The 20,288-nt window shown below is 44.1% G+C and overlaps 1 protein-coding gene across 1 annotated transcript; it reads right to left on the bottom strand.

The window, feature by feature from the left end:
* Positions 1-13,146: 13,146 nt before the first annotated feature.
* Positions 13,147-20,277, bottom strand: PSMB1 (proteasome 20S subunit beta 1). Its single transcript, XM_065680328.1, has 6 exons — positions 19,496-20,277; positions 18,389-18,496; positions 17,012-17,093; positions 16,457-16,586; positions 14,864-14,970; positions 13,147-13,423 (listed from the first exon to the last, which is right to left on the bottom strand). The coding sequence occupies exons 1-6, from the start codon at positions 19,594-19,596 to the stop codon at positions 13,238-13,240; spliced, it is 714 nt and encodes a 237-aa protein (XP_065536400.1). The 5' UTR covers positions 19,597-20,277; the 3' UTR covers positions 13,147-13,237.
* Positions 20,278-20,288: the final 11 nt, after the last annotated feature.

Below are 20,288 nucleotides of genomic sequence, written 5' to 3'. Positions count from 1 at the left end.
CAAAACACTGCAGCCCAGGCCAAGCAGAGGCACTCAGGAAGAGCTCCAGGTGAGCTGAGTAACTGCTGACCAAGGAAGACCAACAACAACACAGGTAGGTCAACAGCAGCAGTGGAAAGCAAGCTCTGCTCCTGGGTTTGGATCTCTTCCCAGGGGGAAGCTGGGCTAAACTCTGTGTAGCCCTGCAGAAGAGATAACAATGTGAGACCAGTGAAGCTTGGATAAGGAGATGTCAAAGGCTGGCATGTGAGTTACTTTGGTTTAGGAAGGGAGTTTGATCTTTCTGGCCTTAGGAGTCCTTTCAGTGTTCAGAGAGGCAGTCCAGGTATGCATGCGTGATCTGTATAGGACATGTGCAGGGGGATGGATAGGCTCTCCATGCAGAGACCTGTGATGTAGTGTGCAGGATGTGTCTGTTGCTGCTTGAACCTCTGTCTTCTCCAGGAGTGCTGGGGAGTATCCAGGGGTATGTGTAGTGAAGGTACCAGGGTCTGCAGCATCTGCAGTGGCTGGTGGAGGTTCCTGTCCTGTCTATGAGCAACGAAATACTCATGGACCACTCGGTGGATAAAGAACTGGCTGGATGGCAGCACACAAAGAGTTGTGGTCAATGGCTCAATGTCCGGCTGGAGACCGGTAACGAGTGGTGTCCCTCAGGGATCAGTGTTGGGACCAGTCTTGTTTAACATCTTTGTCGCTGACATGGACAGTGGGATTGAGTGCGCCCTCAGCAAGTTTGCCAATGACACCAAGCTGTGTGGTTCGGTTGATACGCTGGAGGGAAGGGATGCCATCCAGAGGGACCTTGACACGCTTGTGAGGTGGGCTGATGCCAACCTTATGAAGTTCAACCACAACAAGTGCAAGGTCCTACACCTGGGCCGGAGTAATCCCAGGCACGGCTACAGGTTGGGGAAAGAAAAGAGTCAGAGCAGCCCTGCGGAGAAGGACTTGGGGGTGTTGGTGATGAGAAAATGAACATGAGCCGGCTTCAGTGTGCGCTCACAGCCTGGACAGCCAATCATATCCTGGGCTGCATCAAAAGGAGCGTGACCAGCAGGTCGAAGGAGGTGATCCGGCCCCTCTACTCTGCTCTTGTGAGACCTCACCTGGAGTATTGTGTGCAGTTCTGGTGTCCTCAACATAAAAAGGACATGGAACTGTTGGAACAAGTCCAGAGGAGGGCCACGAGGATGATCAGGGGACTGGAGCACCTCCTGTATGAAGACAGGCTGAGGAAGTTGGGGCTGTTCAGCCTGGAGAAGAGAAGGCTGCGTGGAGACCTCAGAGCAGCTTTCCAGTATCTGAAGGGGAGGCCTATAAGGATAATGGAGAAGGACCCTTCATTAGGGACTGTAGTGATAGGACAAGGGGTAATGGATTAAAACTTAAACAGGGGAAGTTTATATTAGATACAAGGAAGAAGTTCTTTACTGTGAGGGTGGTGAGGCACTGGAATAGGTTGCCCAGGGAGGTTGTGAATGCTCCATCCCTGGCAGTGTTCAAGGCCAGGTTGGACAGAGCCTTGGGTGAGATGGTTTAGTGTGAGGTGTCCCTGCCCATGGCAGGGGGGTTGGAACTTGGTGATCTTAAGGTCCTTTCCAACCTTAACTATTCTATGATTCTATGGTCCACCTGAGTAAAGCCTGTCTGCCTTAAGTCAAAACCTCTTCCCATTCACATTCCTCCCAACCCAAACACCACGTAATAAAATGAAGTTGTCTCAAAATAACTGTGTGTTGTTCCCTAAAATGCCCCCTAAGGCCCCATGTCTTCTATGGTAAGTCACTTGCAATGCTGAGATGATATATCTATTTTCCAGGATGTTGTGGGCTAGCATTTGACTGGTGTCAAATCCTTGGGTACGGAGCTGCCAGGTCAGAGTGTGAATCTTCAACTAAGCAAGTTCACCTTTACCCAGAACAGCTCCTGCATTGAAGGCAGGTAAAATACTGTGAATATGTGAATAAAACCCAAACCTAGAAGGCTTTTTTTCCCTAGTAAAATTGAGGTTTGAAAATGCACCAAGCCAGCAGTGGCATAAGGGCACAGAGCACCAGCGCATGAACGCAATGCAGGGAAATGTGAAATGATTCAGAAGATGAAAGTCTTTTCTTTCAGAAAGATGAAGTTTTCTGATATATTAAACCCAAATCTGATTTTATTTAATCTGTTTCATCACAAATTCACTTTTTTGCACCTCTTTGTAGCACATGTATGACATGCTGATTAGAAGAACAGCTGTGCTGGAGAAACCAAGCAGCAAAGTAACCATGTCCACTGTCTAACACCAAGCAGAAGGGAGAGGCATGGCAGCTTGTTTCTGAGGTTATCCTAAAGCCTTAACTCCCCAGAAGTGCCGGGGTTGTGGGCAAAGCTGGGCTTCCACCAGGTGAGGAGGGCATGAGGGTGTGTTTGCCTGCGTAAGTGCAAGGTCTGCAGCGACTCTACCCTTCCATGCAAGGAAGGGAGCTGGGGGGGGCAGCCTCAGTGCTTGTGAATCCATAGCTGTGCACCACCTATTTCGTGCGTCTGTGGCAGTTCTGATACAACCAGCTTTGTTTTCTAGTACTGCTGTGGATGTTTGTCATCAACTTCTTCATTGCATCATTGTGCTGTCCTCCCCTCCCGTCCCTGCCCTCCATCCCCTTGTGGGTGCCCCCTCCACCTTCCCCCTGCTCCATCGCACTCATCAAGGCAGTCTGGATTTTCCATATCTACTTTTTCTTTCCTTTCTTTCCCCCCCTCTTTTGTCTTCTGGTAACAGCGTTTGGCATTTCCCGGACAGCCCATACTCCATAAGGCCTCAGTGTCTGAATACGAGGACGGCTTGAACGTTGCCTGCTGAGACTGAAGAAGAACTTGAGTTAAAATAATCCTCTCTTTTGTTCCGCTTGGGTTGCTTTTTGTTTGCCTGACAGATGTTCGGCCCCTGTGCGTGTGCACGGAGCGGCTCCTCCGCCGGGCCCTCTGATCCGCCAGCTTATTGATTTCTGCCTATCTGTGCGGCTTGTCTCCAGCCCTTACAGATGCGAGGGCTGCAGCCCGGGCAGCAGCCCCTCTTCTTTGCACACAAATAGGGCAATCCTCTATTGTGAGGGGCGAGAGCCAGCCCCGCTCCCTCTTGAGCCATTGTGACAAATTCAGGCGGGTTTTGGGGGGCAGAGGGGAGATGCGTGTCAAGCACTGAGCTGTGTTTTGACATGTCGTGACACACTATTGCACAGGTGCCCAACGCAATGGGAAGGAAGAGGCTGTGGGCAGAAAGGCCTCGGAGCCATGCACCATGCCTGTGTGTTATTTTAAGTTCATATTTCAGTCACTTGACTGATGGGCGTAGGGATCAAAGCTGTCAACAGGGAAAGCCTTGTAACCTATAGTACTTGCTATTGCCCTGCTTCTTCTCCATGGCTCCGCTGCTCTGAGTTTCACTGACTGGCTTAACCACACAGTCACCATATCTGAGACTTTCATCTTGCAGTTAACAGCCTTGTAAGACACTTGTAATGCTTTTCTTCCATCTTGAGCTTTTTTGTTTTGGCTTGACTTTCTGCCTCCTGAATAGTAGCACAAAGACTCTGTCAGCAGGAAGACATCAGGGTGCTCTGTGAGGAGGGCATGCTGCGGACCTGCATCTACATTTTGGGATACAGTTGTAGGGTCACTCTGCTGTTGACAGCAGTTTGGCTTTTGTTTAACCCCTGACATATGTCTGCAGAGGTCTGACCCACCACCGGCGCTAGTGCTTTAGATGGAGTGTGGAAAATGAGGCAGCTGTTTGACCACACTCAGCTGTCTCCTCTGCATGCCCCTAGAAAGCAGTCGTCGTGTGCACTGCCCACCAAAGTCCCTGTGACAGCAGCTCTTCACTGGTGTCACTAACACACATGGAGCAGATGCACTCTCAAGGTGTACCCTTAGAGGGGCTATACAGGGGCAGCTGCAGGGTGCATGTGTCCCACGCTGCCAACCCACTACACACCTTGCACCTACAGGGAGCTCGCTGTCTGCATACCAGCTTTTCTGCTCTGTGCTGTGCTGCCCTGCCTTATCTCCCCTCTCCCTCCTTATCTCCTCTCTCCCTAAAGCATATCATGTATCGCTGTGCATGTCAGAGCCTCCAGAGCTTTGACTGCGCTGTGGCAAGGAATGGGATGTCCTTTGATTTCACTGATGCTCTTAGGCACTAGGTTGTCATTTAATACCACAGTAGTTGGGCACCAGTTTATTGAAAACTAGCTAGCTCTGTGTTAATGACCTGTTGCTTGGCAAGGTATTCTGCCCTGCAGAAACAAATGAGGACACAGTTTTTAGTGCTACAGAGTTCATCTGTTCTCCTCCTGAAGTGTTGCTCTTTGTTTGCAAGGGTTGGGGTAGCTCGGTTTGGACTTGTTAAGGCAAAATTCCCACTGACATGTTGTAGTCTGTTGGATCTTCCTGAGAGGCTGCTGGAGCTGGCAGCGATGCTTCTCGTGGTGTCAAGTGATTTATACTAACATGGAAAGCAGGCAGGGAGTTTGCAGCCTGTGGTGGCCTGCGTTGCACCTCCAGCTATGTTACGGTTATTGGATCTGAGACTGAAACCACAGTATGGTGCCTCCCAGTGCTCAGTGGATGCTTCCCACTGACAGCTTACTGGGACAGGGCTCAGTCAGTGTCAATGGCAAAGGAGGTGTCTGTGTGTCATACTTTGAATAATGACTAGCAGTAGGCTAGGAAGAGAAACTTGGACAGCATCTGTGGGGCAGAGCAGATGTTCCACACAGCTGCTTGAGCACCATAGGGGTGTCCTTCACTCTCGTGGGTAAGGTGAACAGATGCTCCTCTCTGCATCAGCTCAGGTCTTTCCTTCTCTGATGTGCATGGCATGCAGCTCAAGCAGGGGGTGTGTATGAGTCTTTAATCTGGGGAAAATAACACTGACAAGCCACAGTAGTATCAGTAGCCAGCAACTTTCATTTACTCTGTTAGTCTTGGATCTTTTGTGACACATATGTAAAAATGAGGAAAAGGGGATCATTTGGCAAGGAAAGGAGTTTTGTAAAAGGCTCTCTGGTTTGACAAGTGGGGCCTTGCCAAGCCTGCTGGACCTTCTACTTGGCCTCTCTTTTGGTCAGCACGAGAGGACTGTAACTTTGCACACTCTGAATTGGCAACTTTGTCCTTTATTAGCTGGCTTCTGGCTTAGTGGCTCGGTGGCATTTAAGGTGTTGGGCTGAACCTGCTAAATACAAATGGTCTGGGGCTAAGCACTCACAGAGCTTGCCTGTAGCAAGTTGTGGGGTTGGCCAGTCTCCTAGTTCAGACCGGGAGGGACAGTAGGTATGTATGAATAATTCCTGACTGGAGGACGAAGAGGAGTGAAAATTCCAAAATCCAGATCCATTGATCCTCTGAAGTCAGGGGCTGAGATGATAAAAACTTCCTCTGGCTTTCAGGTAGGAAATGCCTTGTGGGTATGGGAGGATCAGTGAATACAGCCCTGTGAATCAGTCAGCACCTGTAGGCCAGGGTAACGCACCACCTGGAACAAGTGCTTTTGTACATACATGGTTTTGCGAAGGCCACATTCTAACTCTCTGTAGGCACTGTTAGACCAATATTGTGGGAGTTATGGAAGCAGTTATATTCCAGGAATGGTACCTGAAACATAAGCTGTGCCCATGCTGAGTGTTAGAAAGGGAAAACGAGTATTTGGACTAATTCCTTTGACTTGTTTCTGCCTTTACTCTCACAGCCCTTCCCTTGCTCTGCACAGCCTGTGGGTGATGTTGTTGTTTGCAGGGCTGTGTGCGAGCTATTCTGTGACTTTTCTTTTAAAGCAGTTCTTTGAAATGCTGCTGCTTGTGTAATGGGGTTTGAGCGCGGTTGCGTCACTGTTGTGATGGTCTGTCAAGCCATCTAATTGGGTTGTCTCATTAAAGCTTACAATCAGCGCTTACAAGGCAGCAATCCTGTAGTCCAACACTATAGCTAGAGCCACACTGGCTGACCAAGCGCCTGCACGTGGGTTGGGATGTGAATGCAGAGGGAAACTGCATCTCTTGTGAACTAATTCTACAGCTTCTAAGGTGAAGCTTGAATGTATGAGACCACCTCTGCCTTTACCTTCTCTGTAATGAGATGAACTGGAGCAATGCAGTTAAAATCTACTGTAGTTTTAGTCTCCAGTTCAGAGTCAAGCTACTTCTGGGATCTCCATCTGGACACTCAAGTTGTCCAGTTCGAGATCCACTAGTCTCTATAGATAGCTTGGCCTCAATGTTCTTTTTGTTACCAAGAGTGTGAGGAGGAAAAGGTGCAAGAAAAGAGCAGATTTGTGAGGTCTCTAATAGAAACCACGTTCTTGGAGTAGCTCCAAAATGCTTTAAATGGAAAGAGTTTATGAAAAACCCCTCTACCTGCGCAGGTGAAAATGTTAAATCCCTGCAAGTGCATTCTCCTATCAGAAGTCTACTTTTTATTTTGTTTTAATCTGAACAAACTAGGCAAAAGGACCTCGCTTATCTCAGGATTCTGATTCGCTCTCCTCTTTTCACTTTAACTGCAATGGTAACTTCTAGCACCTTAGTTAAATTTATCTGTGAGGATGAATTGGAGCTCAGAACTCCAGGTTTGTGGAGAGAGTAAAAATGAGCACAGCTTTTCTATCAACACCAGGTTTAAACTAAACACAGGGTTTCATCTAAACTGCCAGAAACCTCTCAAATGTTTCTGCAGGCATTTTATGGGTTAAATAACGCATGGGAATGCCTGTATATAGATGCTGCTTTGGCCACTGTGACTCCCCAGCTGCTCAGAGAAGTGCATCTTGGTGCTTTACTGAGTTTGATAGAGAGTGTCCCTTTGACAGAGAAGCATCTTAAGAGAGAAGGGCATCACAGTCCCTGACTTTAAAAGCTTTAGAGCTAAACAGAATACATTTGATGGTTTAGATGCAATAGCCTGCACTGAACCAAGAGCCACCTGCCTATTCAAGGCTGTGAGCTCCACAGCTCTGCACTGAGGGCCTGGAGAAACAAGATGGGAAACTGGGTCCTTGCAGACCTGTGGAAATGCTTTCAGCTCTGATCAAGTAAGTGCTCTGGGTAAAACAGGACAGGAGACACCAGGCACCCAGGTGACATCTTCAGAGATTTAAGGAATGCAGATAAACTCTGTTATACACCAGTCTAACGATCATGTAGCGCAATCTGAGCCACATCACACCGGTCTTCATGCAAGTTTGTGTGATTCCTGTCCACCAGGATCACTTAATGCGCCATACAGTGTGGAAAGCAAGGTTTTCCTTCCCCTATCCCCGTGTTGGAGTTGTATGAGAAAAAAATTGAGTGTCACCATTGAACTCTTCTTGTTTGGTTGGGTTTTTTAAAGAGCAGCTTAATGTAAAAGCCCCACTAAGTACCAGCTGAAAACACTTCGCATCACCCTTTGAAGTATTTTTACTTCAGATTTTGTGGGTTTGCTCAGGGTGAGCACTTCTCTTGGCTTTCGTGAGAAGCCATAAAACCCCAGACTTTGTGGCTTATTTAACATCAGAGAATGGAAACACACGGCATGGCTCTTCCAAAGACAAATTATCTCTCGTTTTTAAAAATCCCATCTAATTGTCATTAATCAACCCATCCCCTGCGCTAATAAGATGGAGGCAGAGAATGGAATGCCATTCCGGCTCAGGCAGCTGTTGTGCATGTCAACCGGTTTCAAAATACTTGGCAAAAGTTGTAAATGCAGTTCTAATGAGATCGACTTGTCTGCAACTAGCAAACAAATACCAGCCTCACCAAAATGTTTGTTTGCCATGGGACTTAATGGAGATTGTGTTAACCATTCTGCATTCAAGGGTACATGTCAAGAAAAGTTCAGATCAAGCATAAGGCAGCGACACTGGAATGCAGCTTTCTCCAAAGAGGTCGCTTATGTAAAACCTGGGAAAAAGACACCCCCTTCTCTTCTTTTCCTTTTTCTCCCTCCATCAGGCCTTTTAACTTTTTGGCATCTCAGTGCATGAGGTTCTTTGCACAGGCTGCATAAGCAAGTTACAAATAGCAGTACGTTTTCTACTGGAACACTGGGCTCCTGTTCAAAGACAGACTCCTGAGGCACTCTACAGTACCTCTCACCTCCTAGGTCCCCTCAGCTGGGTACAGCTCCATCAGTAGCCCAGTTGGCTGTGGAGAAGGGAACAGCATTCAGCTGAGTCACCCACTGTGTCCAGTAGGAGAACACAGTATTGGAAGACCAATAAATGGCTTGATCATCCACCAGGCCTGATTGCCAAGCTAGTTACAGCTGGTTTTCAAGTAACCCTGGTTATACAGAGCATTGGTCCAGAGGGGCTGTAATCCTGTTCAGCTATGCCACTTCAGTGGGCCACGCACTGCAGATGTCACATATCTACACTTGGGTGGGCACCCAGGTGAACCAGCACATGAGTGTCTTCTTCCAGAACCACCAAGATCACCAAACTAGTGTCCCAATTTCAGAGAAGTCAGGTCTCAGGTAACCCTAAAGCATTTTACTCCAGCCATGAAATATCTATAACACTGCAGTACAACTTGTAATCTTCCACCTCTTGTTCCTCTTCCTCAGCAAAAAATGGCAACACTGCTTTTTAACTTTCCTTTTATGCTTCTTTGATATAAAATGCAAAGGACTGGTTGAACTTTTGGTACCACTCTCTTACTAGTACCCCTTTATTGTGTATCTTGTGCCAAAGAATATTAATTATAGTAAGCTACGGTGAAGTCCATCCCTACATCCCTACCCCCACTTGAGCCTACTAAAATGAACAGTGAAGTTGAACTTTGCCAGCAACTATTAGGAAAAGGGCCAAGAACAGCCTAACAGGAAAGATACTGAGGATTTTTTGTTTGTTTTTCTGCTAAACCATGTTTTTGTAATTATGAATACTTTGTTGAAATTGCTTACGAAAGGAAGTGCACATAAAACGGTCCATACAATTAAACTAACTACATATTACAGTTGAAAGTATATAAGGCTGGTCTCACTCTGTTGCACTTACACAGGCAAAACCTCTTCTTCAAAAGGAATTTGGCTTGAGAAGGCAGATCTGGAGACAAATCGTAGTTAGCTTCAGGCCCATGTGCCATATTGTCTGGTTTATGACTGCCCCAAATGGCCTAAAAACAAAGGACATTCACACTGAACAAAAGCAATAGCTGAAAGAAAAAGTAATTTTAAAACTGTCATTTCCAAATCCCTTCTACTCAAAAGCTGGTTCAACTCCGATCAAGAACCCTGAACAATGCAGCAATTACTGTATGTTCCCAAAACTATCTTCTAGCAGGCTAGGGAGAAACAGGACTACTTTATTTTGCTCAGCATCACATGAACACTGCTTTAATCATCCCCCACTTGCTCCTGCTGCCTCTCCCCAAGCTTAGGTTTGTAAAATCCTGAATCACTAAACTGAGGTCACTTGCTAGGGCAGCTTTCTCTTGCTTTCCAGGATGAATGATTCTGGGGTATCAAGAGCATTTTTCCAGTGTGGGAAAATATAACTTTGTTCTCTAAGTAAATAAATAATGTAAAAGAATAAGTTGCAGCAGGACCACTTCAAACTGCTCTACTTCAAAGAGAGTTTTATGATTTCCATTTAAATGGTTTTCTCTTGGAAATGGCAATTAGATAGAAGCGAACTGCTCCTGACTCCCGTCACACTGAGGCATACGTAATGTTACGTGCATACCTCGTTGTGAAAGGGAAATGGCATCCTAGAGTGAGCAGGCTCAGTATTTGGTTTATAAAGCGACCATTTTATGATTCAGCATTAAGAAAGTTTTGGGGTTAATTGAAGGAAAATTAAACTTGTCCTTGACTGACACAGCTAACTAAACTTTTAGAAGCACATATGCAATATTTATGTCCTATCAAGCACTTTCACTTTCCGTAGTAACAAGCCCTCCCTCCCATACACAAAATGGATCTGATGCATAAACAATAGTGCTGAAAACATTCAAAATCAAACCTAGGTCTACTTTAATACAAACCTAGTTTTTAGGGCCGATTCTGACCTTGTACAGTCCCTTATATAAGCAACAGTGTGCTGCCATTTGGCTGAGATCAAAATAAAGCCTCCCATCTCCTCAATAAACAGTACTGCAAAGCACATTATAGTGGGAAATTGGTAAACTATGTACGACTGGTTTTACCCACACAGTGTGTAATTGCGTTGAAGCCTGTGACAGCAACTAACTATTGCCATCTTAAGGTGGCCCTTACCATTGCTGCAGATGAAGCTGAGCTAGCTGGTGCTGCTACTGCACACGCTTCTCATTACAAACCCTGTCACTTGCAAGTTCTTGAACAAGATTGGCTAGAAGTGCTCGCTCCAAGATTACTCAAGTCCTGTAGCGCAGTTCTCCTTTGAAAACACACCTCGTTATATTTAATATTAAGAAAAGGCACTGCAAGATACACATTTTCTCCCTTCTTCCTCTCTTAAATTATATTAAAGACATCTGATCCCTGGCCAAGTAGATCTGCCAAACCCAGACCTCTGCTTCTAGTGATGCTGCCTGAGTGGTATTGTTGCATTTGTTCTGTCTAGCTGTACCTCTACAGCCTACCTGCCTAGACAGTTCTGTAACTAGACAGTGCTCAAAGTGATTCATAAACTATTAATTTACATTGTAGCCATGGTGTGAGACGACTACTGGCCTGATTTATACATAGGAAGTACAGGTACAGCACTAAGGATTGTTGCAGACAGTCAGGGCATTCCTACCTTCCAGCCCTTGGTGATGACAGTCACGAAGTAACTTGGAGGATTTAAAAAAAAACAACCCTTTTTATGCCTTTTATTGTACGACACATTTGACATCTGTAATTTAAAAATGTGGTTTAATATTATTGAACAAGCCAACTAACTTCTAGCCGAGCAGCCCCTGAACATTTTGGTACACATCTTCTGCCACTCAAACAATTCCCAACTGAGAATGAACTGTGATGATATTACAAGGGCAGGCCATAACTGGGAAGTTATTTTAACAAATTGATGGCCAAACCTTCCCACATCACTGGTTTCAAACCCATTCACAGAGTGAACAAATGCAGTGCTACCTGCTTCTGTAAAAGAAATCTGGTACTTTCAGTCCAATGGGCCTGTGGAAAACCTTCCATCCCCTGCTGGTCCTTCAGCCAGGTGGACTCCCCAGGGAAATGGGAAACTGAAAAGGGTACAAAATGGCCATCTCATCCACTGCAAGTGCTCCAACAGGACAGCAGCACTGACACATGGCAGCAGGAAAAGTTGCATTCCCCGTACCTGCTGCTGTATCTCTTCTGAGATTGAAAATGAGACCTGAACACTTTAATCACCTTGTATTTCTCCCAAAACATCTTACAGAGGAAAGCCTAGATGCCTCAAACTGGAACAAGTAACTCCTAAAATCTGTGGGACATGCATTTGTTTTGGATGTAAATGTTACCCTTAAACACAAAGGCTCCCAAAATTCTTTTTTGTGTGTGTTTTGTTGTGTTTGTTTTTTTTTTTTAACTGAATCACTGCAATTCTCCTACACATTTGGCATCCTGTAAGAACATTAAATTAATTCAGGTACAAATTAGATAGTTCCCTTTGTTTGTTGCCATTCTCTTTGCAGTTTAGATCTTGCATACTGCATACAGATAGAGCCCAAAGGCAGGCATGTCAATTTGTTACCTTCAGCTGCTTTTCTTTACCACTTAAACAGTATTTAGTTTCAGTAGACTTCACCAACTCTGCATGAAGCTGTAACAAGCTGTTGTGAAACACCTGAGCGATTCAACACAAATATGGAATCAAAGATAGCTGAGGTCAAAGTGCTTTAATTGAATTTTATAGAAGTGAAAGAGCACACATTCCATTTGTACTTTAGGTAGACGATAGCTTTCCGTTCTTACGATTACTGCAACATGTGCAGTTTGCTCAGTACAGAACAGCCCATAGCTGCATAGTCATTTATACAATTAACTTTGTCTATTTAAGATTACTTTTACAATTACCTGAACACGTCTGGAAGTTCTGACTTGTGTGACCAAGTGAATTTAGCCCCACTACTCAGATTGCCCGAACACCCGGAGATGAGGTGTTTCCTCTTTACTCTGCCCAACAGTGGCACCCAGTGGTCAAGTGTTTTCATGAACATTTTGGGAAACGGCTGCTCTTCCGTGTTCCCACTCATTGGATTTCCTAAAGTCAGCTAGAGTCAGTTTAAACGCACTAGCTGTTTTATTACTAAGGTTCAAAATGGTACCCACTATTTAAACTGTCCAGAAAACCTATCATTGCTGGTGAAGAGCAGCCAGAGCTAGGAAAAATGCACAGCACCTGAAACAATGCACAGAAGGCAGCCAGCCATGCCCAAACCAAAGCCAAGGCTACTATATAGTCAAACATACCAGCAGAATTGTTCTTTTAAAAAAGAAGTATGCCACCTCAAGCAATAAGATATTTTATACGTCCTGATACAGCTCTGCTTTTCTAAAGGTCCCAGTACTCAAGCCAATTTCCAGAGCACATGAGACAAAATCTACACTTGATGTGATTTTCCAAGAATTAAAAGCAGGACTAAGGCTAAAAAAGCCCCCAAATATTAAAGGCATTCAGAAATCTCTAAATTATTTTCCATCAGTAGCCAGAAAAATACAATGCTCCAGATTTTTGGGCGTTAACCAACACAAACGTGTAGAGGTGAGCCAGGACTAAATTCTGGAAGACTCCATTTAACATTCTTCCCTCTTACACAGAGAATTTGGTTTCAGGCAACTCATATTTATGGGAGGTCAAACGTCAGGACAGCATGTCAGGGAGGTAAAGGAGAAGACAGGAAAAGCAAGTTACAAAGCGCGAAGAAGGCAGCACAAACAGAACACTGCTTTTCTCACTAAACCAAGGCTGAACCAAAAGCACTATCAGGAAAGTCTGTGAACCTAAATTTTAGTAAATTAAACTCCGCCTTAGTGTAGCATAAGGGATTGTGAGAAGGGGATTAAACCGAGACTGGGATTAGATCGATCAATAGATGAAGATGAGATGAACAAAACTGACTAGTGACTCTTGGCTGCTTCCTTATCATGAACTGCTCTGGTTTCTAAAACTACTACCTGTTCTAGCAAAGAAAATATTCACCATTACAGCAGTCAAGCTTCTTGAAAAATTTTAATAAGACAGATGTCTCCATAATACAGGTAAATAATACATCATGGATTACATGTTTATAAGCAAGCTGAATTAGTCTTTTCGTAATTGGACAATTTCCTCTTTAATTCCATCTTTTGTGACAATGCAAATCTTAAGCGCATCCCCAGTGTACACATCTCTCTCAGCAGCAGAAATAAAGACATCTTTAACCAGCTGCAAAGCCTTTTCCAGGGTCAGGGGTAGATGTTCCACGTTTTGCATGTTCTTGAAGCCAATCTAAGAAAAGATGAAAGTGCGTTTTAAGGGAAGTATGATCCATCTAGCATGAAAGCTGCTTCAGTCCCCACTAGTCTGAGCAGATTTAGACAACTTCAAAAGTAGAAATGGTCAGTCTGTTTTAGAAACCCAAAGCTGGTAAACGTATTCCTCAACACAGTTCACAGCTGCATGATGAGCATCAGAACTTTGCCACTCCCGATACTCTTACAAAAGTAACTAGAGGCAGATTCAGTATACAGCGAGTATTGCTCCTCCTGCCCATTCAGCATCTACAAGATCACAATGAACATTCCGAACTGAACCCATCTAATTCTTCAGACGCTGCTCACTGGGTTAGCAGTATCAGAACTGCACTCAAGCCTTTTATCTGGTCACTGATAGCTGGGAACATTTCTTAAAAGCAAATATTCATGAACATACCTAAAGTTCAAAAATAACAGACTGGAGGATAACCGGTCCTATTAAACTGTGTATTCTAGCTGACAAACTCAAGTGTCCAACTTAAGCACCAGAACAGGAAAAGAAAGGGAAGAGTCATTCACTTTGCCTCAAACTCGTGCATAAGAAAAAGTTACTATGACAACTTTAATTCCACAGAAGATACTTTATTTTCAGTCAATAAAATTCAAAACTAATTCAAAGCTGAGAATCCGGAGTTCTTTAAATAATAACAATAACAAATAATAACAACAATCAGCAGCAGCCTTTCTCAGCTAATAAGAACTATAAGAACACTAAAGCTGTGTTGGTATCAGGCTCAACCGATGATGTCAGCAAGTAAAATTAGTAAAACAAGCTTTGGTATTTCTCTCACTTAACAAATGCCAGCTGCAATTAACTGTTAAAATATTCTTCAAGTACTTTAGACAAAACTTTCTATCAGTTTTATGTAAGAACATTCTTAGATAACGGTGTCCAAGTTGTAAAAAACTTAAGACTTCTAAATAAGTATATATTAAGTGATAAAATCTGTTATATACACTTAGGAAGTCTATCTTCATAATTTAGCATTATTTCATGCTAAGTAACAGGCATACTTACGCTGTCAGCTAGGAAAAAACCAAAACAAGAATCAAATCAAACACACACCACCCCCTCAAAAAAAAACCCAACAAACAACAAAAACCCAAACCAAAAAAAAACAGGAACAGAAAAAAACCTGAAGAGCTTCTATGGGAAACATAATTCCCCAATTAAAATATTTACCTGTATTTTAAACAAGCAGCCCACTGTTTGCAACCTATTAGAAACCTGAACAGATTCTAAAGCAAAACTTTGATTTCTGCTGAGAAGGTGAAGCCCCAAAATTTATAAATGTATGGAGACTAACAGTTCCTACCTGTAATATATTTAAAGCTTTTCCCAAAAGTAGTATTCCCCAAAATTAAAGCTACATTCGATGAAAGGGGTGGGGTGGGGGGAAGAGAACTATTTTACCTGGTTATCAAGCAAGGGTTGCAGCATTGCACTTGCTGATCCAGCTGCTTTGAAAGAATCTCTCTCGTATGAGCCCACTGGATCAAAGCTATATACAGCTCCCTTCCCTGGAAAAAAGAAAATTAATCATAATCCAGACATGCTCTCCATAAGCAGTTTCTGGAGTACCACAGATCTCATCAACCTTTAACCAAACAACACTACAGTATGTCCAGACTGCTTCCTATAGTAGGCTCACTATGGTTTTGGGCTGGTACTATATGCAAGGTTATTTTTAATATTTAAATCACAGCCATGCTCTAACAGATGTTTTCTACAGTACTTACCACAGAAAAAGTGCTGAATAATCAAAGTAGGAGAATATGCTAGAGCACAGTGCTGCACAGAGGGCTCTGCTGGTTCTAAAGCGAACACAGAGGCAGTTTAGCCATCTACACTATTTAGCCATTTAACTATACATGTCTTGAATTACCTCCAGAGAGCACGCTCGGATGCCTCTGCACTGCCTTCCCAGAAACAGGATGATGCTTTGGTCTCTTACACACTCACCTCTGGAGTCAGGCCAAGTTGTGCAAAGGTTATTAGCTTGTGCTGACATGAGAGATGCAGATGCACTGTGGCTCTGAAGCATCAGGGTTTGACAAGGACATGCTTGTCAAAGTACAGCACCTGGCCAACCTCAGCTTTTCTATTCAGATGGGCTGCACCCTATTTAACAAACTGGCCAGTGCACTTGGCAGCGCAGCACAGGTGGCTGAACAGCCCTGAGAAAGCTAGCAGAGATCCAGAATGTAACACTAAATCAAAACAGTTTTGCTGTACCCAAATTAAGCCCATGTATGCAAATCTGCACTGATTCTTATCAATTGCTACAGTACCCTCATGATCAGAAATTTACCATTATGCAGTACAGACTAATCCCTTTCCAGACTCTGCGTATCATAGACATGTCTTAGCAAGACTGGGAAAGCACTGCAACTTAGTAGTAACAACAAACTGTGGGAAATGGCAGAAATTGTCCAAACAAGACCACCTCTGAGCTCCTGCTCAAATCCAGAGACCAGAGTATTTGAGCAACTCAACCAAATCATTGGCCAAGAGCCCAGTAAGTCCCACAAGATCTGTATGTTAAACTACAGCTTCCACATAAAAGTCATGATTTCATTAAAGATTAGTTAACATTTAAAGATATCTTCGTAGAAACACATCTCTGGAATAAATCATATTTAGTAGCTTCTACCACACTCACAGGCCTGAGTAAGACATGTACAATTTTACCACTAGTATCTCCTTCGAAGACAATTATAATTAAGAAATCCAGAAGCTGCTATACTGTTCCAGTCTACAGTAAAGTATGAGAGATTAACAAACTTCAATTGTTATCAAATAATAACATAGTTTTTAGACTTTCAGACCTTCAGAAATGGAAGATGCAGTTAGTAGCAGAAATTAGATAACAAGTCACATGCATAACTTGGATTTGACACAAGTACTGTAATGCCTAAAGGCAGGTGTTAAGAATAGGAACACAAACTTTGTTATTCACCCACAGGAATTTAGCCCCTCTTTCTTATTTTGTAATTAAAGTCCTACCTTCTTCATCAAGTCCGCCAATTATGTTGTAAACATAGTAAGGGAAGAAACGCCGAGAATACAGAATCGTAGACAGCATTGCTGCAATAGCTCCAGTCGTCATGGTCTTGTTATTGGAATGCTTGTACATCTGCAAGTGGGATGGCATGTTCAAGAAGAAAGTCAAACACTAAATCAAAATCACATTTCTGCAACCTCACTACAGAAAAGTCTTATGCTAAGCAAGATTATTAACTAGCATGATGACTGAAAACATACCGGCCTCCTTGCAAGCCCCAAATTAACATTAACATTTCTCCGAAGTTTTGCAAAGAATATATGTTGCCTCATTAACACTTTCACCTCCACATCTCCCAGTCTTTCAATTTGTGATGTTACACTTGGGAAGAATAGAGCATCTACTTCGCCTGCCAGATCTGTCACCAGCAACACAGTGGTGATAGACACTTGAAGAAAACCAGCAAAACTTGTATTTTAAAACATACCATACTATTGGTCTCAAACGTGACAATAACAATGTAAGTTCTAAAACCAGTAAGATAGACAGTTACCTACCTTTAATCTTGCTTCAATGATTTTAGTGAGGGTAAGGCAGTCGCCATGGAAACCAGTGCATCCAATGACTGTTTTGTCTGTTCTGTAAAAGGTAAAATTTTGCTGTGATTTTAGATTTAGTATGAACCACGCCGCTTACTTACACAGTAGATTGCTACGAATACACCAAACATACTTTCAGGTTCTCTAATGCTATCAAAAGCAGTTGTCTAAAATATAGTAGTAGCAAATGTTTTGTTTATGAAAGGTAACTGCAACCTACATCTTGGACAGGATTTGTTAAGTGCAGGACTTCACCGATGGCTATGGATGCTGTAGGTGTTTTTTTGTGACACCAAACAGAAGTTACCTGATTGCGGCTGCATTACAGAAGGCCAGCTCATTGCTCAGTTTCCAAATGTTGCATGAACGCTAACTACAGGAATGCATGTTTGAAATTTAATTTCTGGTAAATTAGTGAGAGTCTACAAACATTCACACACACTTATAGACTAACACAAAGCAGTTACTCAAAACCAGTTTAAATTGAAATGTTCTCTCAGCCTGTCACTAGAATTACACAAAGCCATCATGTGCAGTATACAGACTGTACTGCAGCAATGTCCATCTGGACAGAATCAGAGGCAAAGATATAGTAAGGAGTTAGCCAGGAGAAATACAAGCTCACATGATCTTGTATCATCAATAAAAAACAAAACATAACCAAAAAATATTTACACAGCTGATGGCAGCCTAGGTAAGCACCTGCTACAGTCAAAAGAATGTAAACAATATTATTTTTAACTATGTGGATGCTATCTAGGTGGGTTGAGATAAACACAGAATGAGCATAAAAAGTTCAACAATGGAACTACTGACATGTTTACCTCTCCTAAAACAAACACCTCTTCAAAGTGCCAGATGGTTGACTAGAGACACAGCACAACTGGCAGCAGTGGGCACATCTGTGTACCAACACCAGCTGTCCTGATGAAGCAGAATGAGTTACCACAGGATAAAGTTTTGCTACAGTGAAGACAAAAGTACTTCTGTTTAAACAGAGCAGATAGACAGATAGATAGATAAATACCAAAAAAACAAGAAACCTACTAAGCTTATGTGCTTAGCATCATGCTAAATACCCTGTATCATGCTAAAAATATTGTGTTACCAACTAATTTCAACAGCATGAAACAGGAAACCTGGCTGTATTTACAACATTACATCCCATCACATCTTGCATTACAGCAAGAGTCCCCATAACTCCAAAATCAATTTTCTACCATTTTTTTCCTGAAAATTCTGCTTAAAGAAAGCAACAGATCATTCCAGGCAGGTGACATGCTCAACACTACAGCTCTTTCTCCATATTTCAATTCTTACAAGATGTGGACTTACAGTCTGTAGCATTTTGGACTGTCCCGGCAGTGAATTGCATAACCTTCACTCAGTCGTGTGTCAGAGGCAACTATAGAAAAGTCTTCTCCAGCAATCGCCAGCACAGTCCTTGAAGAAGAATATTCATATAATCATGGCTTTTAGCACAAGTATTTTCTTAAGCACCAGAGGAATACACTATATAGTAGCTCCATACCCAGATTCACATTTTGTCATACATCTTGTATTCCTTGCTATGTTTCCCACTAAGCACATCCCCACACATGACTCAAGATTGGAGAAAGAAGATATTAGACACTGAAGAAAATATATGTATGTGATTCTCTACTAGAACTAAATACTGTGTGGAAACTTGATAAAACAGTTTTCTATACAATGCAAGAAACAGACTCTACGGACTAGTAATTTTAGATGCTTGCTAGTGGAAGATTCACCCTTCTAAAACAGTTTGCCTCTCCAAGCAAAAACACTCCAATCAAGTAGTGAACATCAATATCATTACACTTACCATCACTTTTTAAATATGATGCTATTTATTTCCAAATAACTAGTTTTGTTATTACCACATGTGTGCTACCATTAAGTAACAAACAGATGCCCTAAAGGACAATTAGGTATTAAAAAAAAAGAAACAAAAAAATCTAAATAACACTATCCTGGCCAGATCCTGTCACCAACTCACTGCAGCTGCCTGTAAAACATCGCCTACCTTTAACAGTTATGACAAGGTAGTTTTCAACCCAGTTGCAGGTTTAAAGGCTGGTAATACCACCAGTGCATGTGTTTCCTGAGCCACTTACAAACAACCCTATGGGGAACGGAAGGTGCTTATTTTAGCCCACAGAAGTTCAGGAAGCCATAGGGCCAAGCAAGAACGTGCCCAAGAGCTGAAAGAACTCGCGGGACGCTCGGCCCAGGGCAAGGGCGAGCCCAGCTCTCCCCAGTACTACCCCTCCTTCTCTACCAAGAGGCGCTCGTAAAGGGGACAAAAGGCGCAGGAGAGAAGCAAGACAAGGCAGACCAGGTCTATTGCCACCCTCCTCAGGGCCCCTTCCCCCAGGAAAAAGGTGCCCCCGCCCGCCTCACGCCTCGCCTGCGGCTCCTCACCCTCCGTTAAAGGTGTAGGGCGAAAAGCGATGCTGCACGGGCGCGCCGAGCTCGTAAGCCCTCTCAGGTCTGAAGTCCTCATAACCAGCAGTAGACAACATCCCGGCGGCACCGCTCGCTGCTGTCTCACGGCAAAATGGCGGCACCGGAAGCGGAAGCGGTGGCACACCGCTCTAGGGTGGCAGCAGCGACCACCTCTCGTCTGCTCTGGAAGACACGCAGATGGGTCTCGGCCGACGGGCGGCTTAAGGGTGCCGCCTGGGCCAGGTCCCACCCAGCCTGTCCCGGGTGGGGTTATCGCCTGGTCCAGGCGCTGTCAGGCCTCGTCTTTCGAGTGCCTAGTCACGGAGGTGATAGCAGTTGTGGTGAGGTGTTCAAGGAGCCTCATGTGTTTGCGCAGATGAGGAGCAGTGTGGCTCCTGCGCTGCAACAGGGGTGCGCCTTGGAGAGCAAAGGTCAGAAAGCACAGGAGGTCCGTGAGGAGGCCTATGGGCGCGGTGCCAGGCACCATGACACCGATGGAAACGGGCAGGAAGGGGTTAGAAGCGCCAAATGGTGCCGAGGAGCAGAGGGATGCGTGCGGTCCTCCCCTGGAGGAGAAGCGTGTCCCCCTGCTCGGCAGGAAGAGTTGCTGTTGCTGAAGTCTCCATGGGAGCAGTGCACAGCGAGCAGTGGCGCCGCACGGTGCGGGACTGCGGCAGACAGCAAGGGGCAGCGATCTGTACAGCTAGAAAATGGGGCGCACCCTTCCAGCGCAGGAGCCTGTGGCCAGGCCTGGCACCGGAGCCGAGAG

Source organism: Lathamus discolor, chromosome 5 (assembly GCF_037157495.1).
Source record: "Lathamus discolor isolate bLatDis1 chromosome 5, bLatDis1.hap1, whole genome shotgun sequence".
Taxonomy (NCBI): domain Eukaryota; kingdom Metazoa; phylum Chordata; class Aves; order Psittaciformes; family Psittacidae; genus Lathamus; species Lathamus discolor.
This window is presented reverse-complemented; position numbering and strand designations above follow the sequence as displayed.